This window comes from Gigantopelta aegis, chromosome 9, assembly GCF_016097555.1.
Source record: "Gigantopelta aegis isolate Gae_Host chromosome 9, Gae_host_genome, whole genome shotgun sequence".
NCBI lineage: Eukaryota > Metazoa > Mollusca > Gastropoda > Neomphalida > Peltospiridae > Gigantopelta > Gigantopelta aegis.
Window position 1 is genome coordinate 27,116,086 of NC_054707.1, and position 13,352 is coordinate 27,129,437.

Here is a 13,352-nt window from a genome sequence, read left to right on the forward strand (position 1 = left end):
TCCAGACACAAATCGCAAAAAAACCACTACAAATATACAGATTCCACACACGAGACTGCAACGATGTCGCCGATATCGTCTTTGCTGAGATTGCATAGGGAAAAATACATGCAGTTTTCTGCCGTCTGCCATGTTGCTTGTTTATGGAATACTCTTCAAGAGGGGTGAAAGTATGTCACACAATTACTATGAAATCGATGATCTCTAGTGGTATCATTAAAATAATAATAATACTAGTAATAATAAAAAATAATTATATGACGTCATCACGTTTGCTTTTATATCATAACATGTTAGGACGTTGTTAGATTAAGTCCTATCCTTTCACCCCTCTTGAAGAATATTCCATAAAAAGTCAAAATGGCAGCTGATACAAAATTACATGCTTTTTTCCCTATGCGCTCTCAGCGAAGTCGATATAGGTGACATGGTTATCATCTGGTATGTGGAATCTGTGTCATTGTAATGATTTTTTCAAGATTTATGTCTGGACAAACTTTGGAGGAAATCTAACGGCAATTAAAGGTAGGAGAGTAATTTTTCGTAGTTGTTAACAATTTGGTTCGGACAATAGTTTTTAAACACTAAAGCATATTTTTTACTATTAGAGCCGTTTATGATAACTGAAATAAAACATTACATATTTAGATAATCCATTTCCATATACAACCGAAGTTTTTCTGCATTTTTCATATTTTTATAAACACACGTGCATCTGAGAAATAAGAGTTATGCATGGAGTTGAGTTTTGTTCTATTTTTAACGACATTTCACTGTTTCAACATCACAAACTCTTGTTTCACTCTCCTGTAACATTATCCAAATGCATTACAGGTTTGTAACTTAGCCAAACTTAGTGTCCATTTTTACGGGTTCAAACTAGGGGCTGTGACTTTAAGGGTTGCACAAGAATGCAGCAAAAATCTAATTGCCACAGAATAAAATAAAAAAAATTTTTTCAGCATTGAGAATTCTTAAAATTGCCACATTGGTTATTTTCAGCAAGTTTTTATATGTTGCACAAGAAGGCAAATGGATCTAAGTTTTACTGGAGAAAATACAATTCAAAATTAATAACCTTTGTCAGGGAAAAGAATAAAATGTAACATAAAAAAAATCACCTTTTCAGCTTTGAGAATTCTTAAAATTGCTTCATTGGTCATTTCCAGCAATTCTTTCTTTGTGGGTTGTGAAGGCAGATAGCACTGACACTCGGGACAAGTAAGATCTGGCCGAATGTCCAGACTGTCACTAGTCACAAGAAGCTAAAAACAGAAGTACTAATGGCTATTAGGTAACATAAGGTACTCACACATGACTGTCTCGACAATGAGAAAAACAACTCATTACTATCACATCTAGGCCATTCTCACCAATTAGCAGATAGGGATATTTCATATGCACTTTCTCAGACAGGATAGCACATACCATGGTCTTTGATATAGCAGTCGTGAAGCAGCGAATAGAATGGGTTGCCGATGTGGTATCAACCTATAACCCATCTCCTATCAGATGAGCACTGTACCACTGAGCTATATCCTGTCGGCATTTCAAAACAATATTCCAGTAGCCATGAATTTCATAACGCCACACTATTATGTTTATTAGGTCTACTGACATGTTTATTTTATTTGTTTCATACAAAAAGTGGTCATAAATACATTTGTATATTTTTGTTCCCATTTACACAAAGTAATTTTTAATATGTCCATTGTGTTTTCAATTACATCCTTGATCCAGTATTTCAATATATTTTGGAAATAAATATTATGTAGTTGTATATGCAAAAAAAACAAAAAAACTCTTGGTTTGTCAAAGATAAGAAAACCTCAATCCTCAAGATAAAACAAGTTTGCTTGAAATTTGCATGTCTCAGGTTGTGATTTCCCAGTCTTCAAGAAATATTCATGACAGATACTTTTTATCTACCTCATCTTTGGATGAGTGATACGGATCTCCAATCTCACAAGTTTTAACAACTTCCTCCCAGTCAGCATCTGCCAAAAATCTAAAGAAAAGAAACAAAATATACTGCAACTGTTACAGCTTTTGTTAAACTTGCTCACACACTTTTGTAAGAGTAAAAAGTTAAACATTTCCTTAGGCCTGGTACTAGTTCCCATGAAACATCACTAGTTCACCACCCCCCTTCCACTATTGAGTGAGAGAGTGAATGTTAGTTTTTACCCCTGCACTTTAGTTTTAATAGACAATTTAACTATCAATCCAAATGAAAGTCACTGAAGAGAACTGATCACTTTCTACATTTTTGACAGATTCTTTTAATTCACCCATTACATAGCCAAATATCATTGCTGGGTTTTTTTAATTTCAAGAAAAAACAAGCCTATAAACTTCTCTAGATTAGATACATGCATATGCTTAGCAGTTGCTATTATTTTCCTAAGTACCAAGTATTAGTCTAGTCACAATCTTCAAAACTGTCTTAAGTGGTTACATTTGATATTCCTGAAACGTGCATGGTCCTCAACAACACTGTAGCAAGTTTGTTCTTGCTTGAAATTTATTTTTTGTTCATCTAGTCAAATGAAATTTATTTCCAAGTGTAGAAATTTGTCTGACACTCCAGAACTATTTTTTTTTAAATCCTAACTGGCTTACACAACTTTGAATTTCCAATCTGGTTTTTTAGTTGTGACCAAACACGTATGTTTAACCAATTCTCTTTTGCACAGACTTTCCATCACCCAAATAAAAATTCTGTAATTTTCTATGTCTGTGAAATGACATTTGCAAATTCCACAACTTTTTATGAATCCTGTTTAAATAGTATTATTCAGTATTTGTTGTGATCATTCTGATTAAAACATTTCAAATTTGGCTTTAAAAATTAACTAATCATTTGATTTGAGATCTAACTGCTTATATACAATCAGCAGAAGTGGCCATGTTCTTCATGACAATTACATCTTGGGTAATAAATAAAATTTATTACACTGATGCTTCCACTGATGATAACAGCCCTTGAGTTATTTGCCATAAACCACTTTCTTTCTATTCATACTTGCAGAATACTTGTAGTCAGTTCTTTTAAGTAAAGTTAGCTGCATAAAATTTAACAAAATACATGTGTGAATACTTTGATTTAAGTGGTTTATAGTATTTTTCGTGTCATCTTCAACAAGTAAACCTGTGTGGCATAGGAATGCAAAGTTTCACTGAAAAGTAGCCAAATCAAGTGACCACCAAAGTCTTGTTTAGTTATGAAGGAAGTGATTCTCAATTGTTGTTGAATTATGTGTACTGTAATATATATATATATATATATATATATATATATATATTTATCATATAATATCTTACATTTTCAGTGCAATCAAAGTATGTGATATTTTTCAGATCACATACTTTAAGAATTTGATAACTTTGCAAATTATATGTAAATTAGTCGAGGTCTCGGCACTAGGTTTATTGACATTTAAGCAAACGTACTTGGGTGACACTCCATGATTGACGTATGCATTCATAGTCATCAAATAAAAACATTTCAATGGCAATTTGACACTGAAAGCTGTCCAGCGTTCAGAAAACAAAAAACGTTAGACATAACTTTATTTTGATGTAAGGACATCCAAAATGACGTCATTCGAGTTTGACATCATTTCCATTCAAAAATACACAGCACCACACCATTTGAATATCACAGTTTACAAAAACATGTTGTATTAAGCTTGAGCTTATATGATAAAGAGATTATTACCCTCGTGTATTTCGGTATCGTCAATATCATATATTAGGAATAAAAATAATGTATTAGAGGCTCGCATAATACAATTTTTATTCCTAATATATGATACTGACGATACCGAAAAACACTCTGGTAATAACCTCTCTATATATATATATACTCTTCAAAAAAAGAAACGCAAAAGGGTACAAATGGGTTATAACTCCGATTTTATGTTTCCTACCGGTTCATGCTTTGTGAATATAAGGTCATTGCATGTCCCAAACACATTCCCATGGTTACATTCGATAAAACGCAGCTACTGTACAATAAAGTTCCAAAATGTGAATATTCGCAAAAACGCAGCCACGTGCAAACCATGTCACCACTGCACGTGTGTTGTCTGCACGTGCAACATGAACACCGACAGTATAAAAGTGCAGGGTGTTCGCTTGCCTGGCCTCTGTATCTGGCCGACAGTTGACAATCCAGGACATGCCACGTCTCAGTGAACCGCAGAGAAACAATGGCATCGGCCGACTAGACACAGGCGAATCCAGAACGGCCGTTGCCAGGGCATTCCATGTGTCCCCAAGCACCATCTCCAGACTGTGGGACCGTTACCAGCAACATGGATCAACACGTGACCTCCCTAGATCCGGTCGACCACGGGTCACTACCCCCGGGCAGGACCGCTACATCCGGGTACGCCACCTTCGGGAACGATTGACTACTGCCACCTCCACAGCCGCAGCAATACCAGGTTTGCGCAGGATATCCGACCAGACCGTACGGAACCGCCTACGTGAGGTAAGAATTCGTGCCAGACGTCCAGTTCGAGGTGTCATCTTAACACCACAACACCGTCGACTCCGACTGCAGTGGTGCCAGATTCATCGACAATGGCCTCAACTGCGATGGAGACAGGTGTGGTTCAGTGACGAGTCCCGATTTCTGCTCCGACGTCATGATGGAAGATGTCGCGTGTATAGGCGTTGTGGTGAACGTTATGCGACAAACTGCGTGCAGGAAGTGGACAGATTCGGCGGGGGTAGTGTCATGGTGTGGGCAGCCATCTCACACACTGGCAGAACTGACCTGGTCCACGTGCAGGGCAACCTGAATGCACAGGGCTACATTGACCAGATCCTCCGGCCACACATCGTTCCAGTTATGGCCAACGCCAACGCAGTGTTCCAACATGACAACGCCAGGCCTCACACAGCACGTCTCACAACGGCTTTCCTATAGAACAACAACATTAATGTCCTTCCTTGGCCATCGATATCACCGGATTTGAACCCAATTGAGCATCTATGGGACGAGTTGGACCGACACCTCCGACAGCGACAACCACAGCCCCAGACCCTGCCCGAGCTGGCAGCAGCCTTGCAGACCGAGTGGGCCACCATCCCCCGGGACGTCATCCGTACTCTGGTTGCTTCAATGGGCAGGCGGTGCCAGGCAGTTGTCAACACACGCGGAGGCCACACCCGGTATTGACTCCAGATGACCTTGACCTTGGTGGTGTGTCCTATCACTTACTCACAATGGACTAGAGTGAATTGTGAACAATCCTGCAACATTTGGTAATTATCGGACTCACCATTCAATAATTAAATAAATTCTCCAAATGTTACGACAATGTGGTTTTGCGTTTCTTCTTTTGAAGAGTATATATATATATATATATATATATATATATATATATATATATATATATATATATATATATATATATATAAAACTATACTCATTCCTGTAAAACCTTGTGTTTTATTGATTTTACATCATATCTGCAAAAGTGAGTTATGTAGGATACAAAAACTCGGTATCATTAACATTTTGATGTGCACCTGGAAATGGTCACAAGTTTCAACTTGAAGCACTTTACAGTGTTCTTAGAGAACAATATACCTTTAACAGGTTAGATTATAGTAGACATAAACTATGACGAAAAAATAAACACTGTCTCCCTATCTTGAGCATTCCTTAGGCAAATTGGAAGATGTGCTCAAGATAATTGCTAAAACCTTTAATGAATATCTAAGCACAATTTTAATGGTTGCTTAATACATTATCAACATGTTGTTTAAGAATTCATGTAAAAAAAAGAAATACGGTAATTTTTAACACATGGTAAACAGCAGGAGAACTCAAACCCATTGCTTACAAACAGTTGGTTACTTTCGTTTTTCACAATTATTTTTTTAATTTATATATGTTTTCTTGATTTCAGTGCTTATGTCTACTTAAGGTACAAGCACACTGTCCTGGGCACACTACAGCTATCAAGGCTGTCTTTTTAGGACAAAGATTTAAAGTTAATTGTTAATGGCTAGTGTGAGAGAGGGATGTTATATTGATAGCTAACCTGTCAGTTTTCAAAACATTGAGAGTTTTCTGCTGTTGTTCTTCCAGAAATCTTAAAGCACTATCCATTGCCATTTTCTTGGCTTGAGATATGTCTCTCATACCTAAAATAAATAAATAATAATAAATAAATAAATATTAATAACTTTTTGGTACCTTTTTGGGGTTTTTTGTTTGCTAGAACTAAAAACTGGAATAACCAAACGAAGCTGGGTGCTTATTAATCTGTTAAAGTTAGGGGCTGTCCAACAGCAAAGCAGGGTGGGTACAGCATATATACCCCACCAAGTCCACCCCTCCTTGCAACACCCCAAATGAATTAATAAATCAGTAACGAAGTCCGAACACTTTATTATAATTACAAACTTTCCGAATTTATACGATTTACTGTATTCTGATTGGGTGATGTCACTAAAAAACCAAGTGTTATCCTTCCATAAACCTCATAAAAATACGTCATCACAGAAGACCAAGATCGATTGGAACTATTTTTAGCTGGATGGGAGAGAAGCCCAATGACCCAGTTCGGCGATCGTTTTAAAAATAGAACAAGGAAGTGACATGTTTTCTCGATTAAAAAACATAAGGAAAACTGGATGAGATATTCATGTTATAAATAAATAAAAATTACAATAATATATATATTTTTTTTTTTATTCTGTTAAAAAAAACCCCCAAAACATCCAATAGTATGTATACATGTATTCCTACGCTTATTTACAAAACATGGTTGACGGTAAGAACGAAAGAAATTATTTTTGAGTGTTTTAAGGTACACTTCTTGTACTGTTTGTAATTACTGTTTGTAATGTATTAAAGTCACAAATGTAGTATAAAATCGCTTCGCTACGCTACGCGATTTTATACCATTTGTGACTTTTATACATCAATAAATTCCTAAAAAATTAGAAACAATTCTTACCGTATATAAAATTAATCTGGTGCTAAATAATTATTGAATTGTGTTGATTATCATCATGTTTTAAATTTTTTTACAGCAGTTTTCAAAATGATAATTGTAGGAATTCTGGAACATCTAAAATTCCCTGACATTTGACTGTGAAGATCTTAAGAATCTCATGCCTGTGAAAATTATTCAAACTCACCAAGCACCTGTAGAAGGTACGTGATTGTGGTTGCGTTAATCATCAGAGTGAGGAACACAATGCCGCACACATGAATAAAAACCTGCAAAATTTTTAGTTTTAGTGAGGAAAATAGAAAATAAAATCATTAATTATTTTTAAAATGGCAAACATTTTTCTAACATATTAGTAACAATATTTCTGAATAACATAAAACTGTTATATTTCTAGTAATGTAGGCCTATAAATAAAAGTAATTTCCTCTTTTTTTCACTGATGAATGGAATGGACAGATTATTTGTTTATTAACCCATTTGGTGTCTATTATTTGCTTATTTTGCCACTTAGTTGAGAAAGAGAAGAAACCAGGTGACATCATACAGGCTACTTGTATCGAAAAGCAGCAAGGTATCTTTTATGTTACGCACATTCCCATTAAACAGTATATATCACAACCTTTGATGTATAACTAATGGAGTACCAGCTAAAATTGAAAAAAGTCCATAAAAGACAATCAATCCTAAAATCTATCACACCACAGGCGAATGTTCTACCAATGAGCTACATACACGCATGCCACTCTTTCTTACCAAGATTTTCACTGGCCTTGGTGCCATAGTGGTCAAATGATTGGTCTCAAGGCTGGTAGGTCCCAGGTTCACACCCTGATACTAGCTCCCACCCAAAGTGAGTGTTAATGGCTCAGTGATGACTACACTGACTTCCTTCTCACTAATAATGGTTAACGACCTGCCACTCTTTCTTCATACAACACATGCCTTCCATTGATTTATTTTTACCTTTATCCGGATTTTTTCTAATTCCAGCTGTTCTGACTCCACCACAATGAGGGCAAGTGCTAAACCCACTGCCCCACGCAGGCCTCCCCAGGTCATCACGATTGCGTCGCGCCATGGCATGCCATAGCCAATCCGGATTAATATAGGACTCAGCAGAGCAATTACAATGCCTCTGCAAGTCAAAAAATAACTATTAAAAATCTTGCAAAAAATACTTTACTTTAAAAAAAACCCAAAACAACAACATTCAGAAGCACATGAAATGTAAGTTTTTGTGAAGGTGTAGTTGTTTAATGACACCTCAACATAATGTAACCCAAGACTATTTGGTGTCTAACATAACATCATACTTCACTGTTGTTTTGACATTTAGTACAGAGCGATTGAGATCTTGAAGAGAGATATATATATACACATGTATATATATGAGAACATGCTTCTATCACACAGGCTACCCTTACCAAATAACAGCAAGAAATCTCTTATGCACTTTTCCATACACAGACAAGACACACGTATACCACACAGCCTTTAATGTACCAGTCAGATGGCACTAGCTGAAATGGTTTAAAGTCTGACATCTACAACACTCAAAAAATAAAAATAAAAATAAAAATAAAAATACTATAATAAAAACTGGATGAAAAAGAACATTATTAGTCATAAAGAATAGGATTCAATGAAACAGTAAAAACAAAAACAAATAAACATTTCATCATCATTTTTGTTGTTGTTGTAAATTCGAAAGGTCATGGTTACTCTTCTTCTTTTTTTTCTGAGGTTACAGCTCAAATATATTAACTCTGGAGATTTTTTGACACTGTTATCAAGTCATAAGTTGATCGAAATGATTATATTACAAGCACACATAAAGCTAAAAGTTAATACCATTTCCACTGTAAACCTTAATTTTCAATTAAATACAAAACTTTATACCATCATCACCCACATTACTGAATTACTGAAAAACATTATATTCTATGATTCATAAATTTCCTACACATTTAAGCAGACCTGTCAATCTTGCCGGATTCCATGTGAGACTCCCGGTATTTGATAAAATCTCCTGTTTACCTGCCCAGGAGGACGTTTTCCCCCAGAAATCCTTATTTTCTAAGCATAAAAAAATTCAAGCTACTGTGACTGTGTATTGATATTCAGTGCTGCGATATATAAAACAAAACTTGATCAATGCAATTTAGGCCTAATAACACCGCTGACCTGTAAAACGTTGCCACACTAGACAGCATAATACAACTATATGACATGTCTTCTTTTGATCCCAAATTACTGAAGTCCCAGACAGTGAATGCAGGAATACACACGTCAAAACATAATCACATGTCAAGGCAAGTCAATGAAAAGACCAATTGCTGTATTTATAAACAATAGTTGATGTTTGTGCAGTAAAATGTTGGTAATCAGAATACACTCCAAGCTAGGGATTATTGTTGTGCAATTAGTAAATGTTGTGTTTGACATAAAGTTACTCATGAAAATGGGTATAATTCCGGTATATTTCATACAATGTACTAATTATTAGTGGAAATACAAAGTTTATTGCATTGTTATGAAGATTTTGAAGAAGTACCACACCACTGTCCCTTATTTAGTAAAAACGGAATATTAATTTATAAGATTAATATAAATTTGACTTTATGTACTATTTCACAAACCACAAATAATGTGGCTATCTGAAAGACTGTGACCTGCTTTCAACATTTTCTTCATTGATGGGGTTCATATAACTTAATGAAATAATGTTTTAAAACTTGCCATTTTGTTTTAAATTAACTATGTGCATTTAGAAAATCTACTGCTTTTGACAAAATAATCTGCTTTTGCAACACACATATTCTGTCTCTTGACTAAATGTTGACAGGTCTCATTTATGTAATAATTTCACTCATAAGCAATTGATAAACCTCTTGTAATGGGCATTCCTTCCTCTAGCACTGTACCATACAGCATCTTATTAGATCAAAGTTCATCGAAGAGTCTCAAACTTTAAAATTTTAGAAACCTATTTGTGACATGAAAAATATTCATACCTGATGACATTAATACCAAAATAGAGGGCAACCAGGTAAAACCAGTCAACACCGTGAACTTTAAAGAGAGCCCGATCAGAAATCACCACTCCTACTAGAATGAAGATAAGTGTATTGGCTAGATAGGCAAGCATCTCCCAAAATCTATAAAAAAGATAAGAATCATATAAGTTTATATACCACCATTAAATTTTGGATCCTATTATAGTATTATTAAAAATTATGTTATGTTAAAGTAAAAATAAGTTTAGTGTTTAAAACTTTTTAATAAACATTGCAAGAGACGTTACAAAAGAAATACACTTTTACCATACAATATACACTGTAATAGAATAACAAGTAAAATATAACACAGGTGGATCAAAAATATTTTGTCTTTAAAGGAATGCTTAAACAAGGCTTTTGGACTGGTATGTATATTCAACGATATATAATGCACATTATTGCTTTATATCAACAAGTATAATCTTATATTTAATTAATAAAATGGTTAAATGTGACGGTTATTATATATAATGGGCACAGCCGTTTTGTACCATGCCAGTGAATACGCACCCTCTGACGAGCCGATGGTTACGTAATACCTAACGTGTCATGTTAGGAATTAGTCTTAGAACTGAAGAAACAAGTGTAACTGATTTTTGTGGATGCATTGCAATATTCTGTAATAATATCCATCCCAGTAAGCCAGCAATACGTATATATTATTTTTCAATTAAAAATAAACCACCATTGACAAAGTGGCTACACAACAAGTCGAAATAATTGTACCATGTTTTGTTCATGCATTAACCTACAGGTTTGACTGTATTGGGTTAATATAACTCAAAAGTATGTTGTAAGATCCTTCAGTCACCTACCTGTCATAAGATCCTTCAGTCACCTACTTGTGTAAAATCCTTCAGTCACCCACCTGTGTAACATCCTTCAGTCACCTACCTGTGTATAAGATCCTTCAGTCACCTACTTGTGTAAAATCCTTCAGTCACCCACCTGTGTAACATCCTTCAGTCACCTACCTGTGTATAAGATCCTTCAGTCACCTACCTGTGTAAGATCCTTCAGTCACCCACCTGTGTAAGATCCTTCAGTCACCCACCTGTGTATAAGATCCTTCAGTCACCTACCTGTGTAAGATCCTTCAGTCATCTACCTGTGTAAGATCATTCAGTCACCTACCTGTGTATGATCCTTCAGTCACCTACCAGTCGTAAGATCCTTCAGTCATCTACCTGTGTATGATCCTTCAGTCACCTACCAGCTATAAGATCCTTCAGTCACCCACCTGTGTAAGATCCTTCAGTCACCTACCTGTCGTAAGATCCTTCAGTCACCTACCTGTCATAAGATCTTCAGTCACCTGCCTGTGTAAGATCCTTCAGTCACCTACCTGTGTATAAGATCCTTCAGTCACCTACCTGTGTATGATCCTTCAGTCACCTACCTGTCGTAAGATCCTTCAGTCACCCACCTGTGTAAGATCCTTCAGTCACCTACCTGTCGTAAAATCCTTCAGTCACCTACCTGTGTAAGATCATTCAGTCACCTACCTGTGTATGATCCTTCAGTCACCTACCAGTCGTAAGATCCTTCAGTCATCTACCTGTGTATGATCCTTCAGTCACCTACCAGCTGTAAGATCCTCCAGTCACCCACCTGTGTAAGATCCTTCAGTCACCTACCTGTCGTAAGATCCTTCAGTCACCTACCTGTCATAAGATCCTTCAGTCACCTACCTGTGTAAGATCCTTCAGTCACCTACCTGTGTATAAGATCCTTCAGACATCTAGCTGTGTAAGATCCTTCAGTCACCTACCTGTGTATGATCCTTCAGTCACCTACCAGTCGTAAGATCCTTCAGTCACCTACCTGTCATAAGATCCTTCAGTCACCTACCTGTGTAAGAACAATTCAACCTCAGGACTAATGCAGGTCTTCTTACTCCCAATAATAATGCCAAGTACAACAACTGCCAGCACTCCAGAAATTTCACAGAACTCTTCCGCTGAAAAAGGTAATTTGTTTTTTTAAGTATCATTTTAAATAATAACTTAAGAGACAACTGAATCAAATTGAATCATGTTTAATAATTTATAGGGTGTGTGTGCACCGTAGAATTATTTTACAATATATATGCACTCCTTCTCAATAAACTAGTGCTTTTGATGTGCCCATAGATTAAAAAAAATTAAGCTCAGACAGCAAAATAATTCATCAGATATTAAATGCTAGGGTTCCCACAATCTATCATCACTTGGTTTCAATACCTGGAAATCATCCACTTTCCCTACACACCTCCGAATATCACTGTTTTTGAAAGAATTGTTACTGTCACTACTGTGAAATGTAAAGTTTCAGCCACTTTTTATAATACTAAATAATGTAACAGACTTAATTTCATTTACTCATTTCATAAATATTTATATAGTAGTTTAAACGATTTAACACTCTGTTCCAATGCCAATCTATTTCAAAGAAAGTTTTATAAAAAAAATTGTGTCGCCAATTATTGTGAAATGTTTGTTACTCTCTTTATTCATGATTATAATTTAAATAAGGATGAACGTATACTATATTCGAATGTTGGTTAATGTGAACAAAGTATTCAGAATTAGATGAAATGGAATGAAATATACATGTTACACATTCAAATGTTTTCTTTTGGATCAAATACATTCGATTGGCTCTAACATTTTAAACTGGAAGTGTTCGTTACCCGTATTTTCCCCAATCAACACGTAAGTATATTAAACGTATTAACCCATCAGGACTTGTACAAGTGTGTATGATGCCTAACAAAACAATTACGACTGCTTTAAACTGAAAAGTTTGTTTTTTTAACAATTTTTTACCTCAGCGGAAAAAATATTTGTTATAGAAAGATTCATTACCATGAAATACATGTATGAAACAAAATTTTTGAAAAACCAACTCCAATTTTTGTAGCAAACAATGGGTCACTTTAGCTATTGAAAAAAATATGGCTGTAAGGAAGGAAGAATTTTTATTCGAATTTATTTAATGAAACTCCAGTTAAACACATTTTGTGTAGGACTTGTTTATTATATGACAAATGTTCTTCTAAATTAGTTAATTTAGATTATATGCAGTAAAAGAAATTATAGACCTTATATTTATGCTATTTTTCAGTCTATTCAGAATAAAATTTACATATTTTTAGCATGAAAATGTTGGTTAAATTTGGTAACGAATCTTTCATATTTTAAAAAATTGTATTTGATAAATCTGAGATCGCTATATTTGAACTAGTTTTAATATAAAATGTTCAAAGTATATTTATACAGAGAAATGAAACAATTTATGGAAAAATACATCACATTTTTGCATTTGTAAA

General features: G+C 35.1%; 1 protein-coding gene across 2 annotated transcripts in view; it reads right to left on the reverse strand.

Annotated features, from left to right (window-relative positions):
* The window catches only part of LOC121380911 (sodium/hydrogen exchanger 10-like), an 84,409-nt gene that overhangs the window by 37,940 nt on the left and 33,117 nt on the right, over positions 1 to 13,352 (reverse strand). For both annotated transcript variants that reach the window (XM_041509942.1, XM_041509941.1), the window contains exons 7-13: positions 11,894 to 12,002; positions 9,998 to 10,141; positions 7,947 to 8,118; positions 7,168 to 7,249; positions 6,063 to 6,165; positions 1,930 to 2,008; positions 1,122 to 1,265 (exon numbers count right to left, since the gene is read on the reverse strand). In XM_041509942.1, the coding sequence (XP_041365876.1) occupies positions 1,122 to 1,265; positions 1,930 to 2,008; positions 6,063 to 6,165; positions 7,168 to 7,249; positions 7,947 to 8,118; positions 9,998 to 10,141; positions 11,894 to 12,002 (833 nt within the window). The remainder of the gene's footprint in view (positions 1 to 1,121; positions 1,266 to 1,929; positions 2,009 to 6,062; positions 6,166 to 7,167; positions 7,250 to 7,946; positions 8,119 to 9,997; positions 10,142 to 11,893; positions 12,003 to 13,352) is intronic.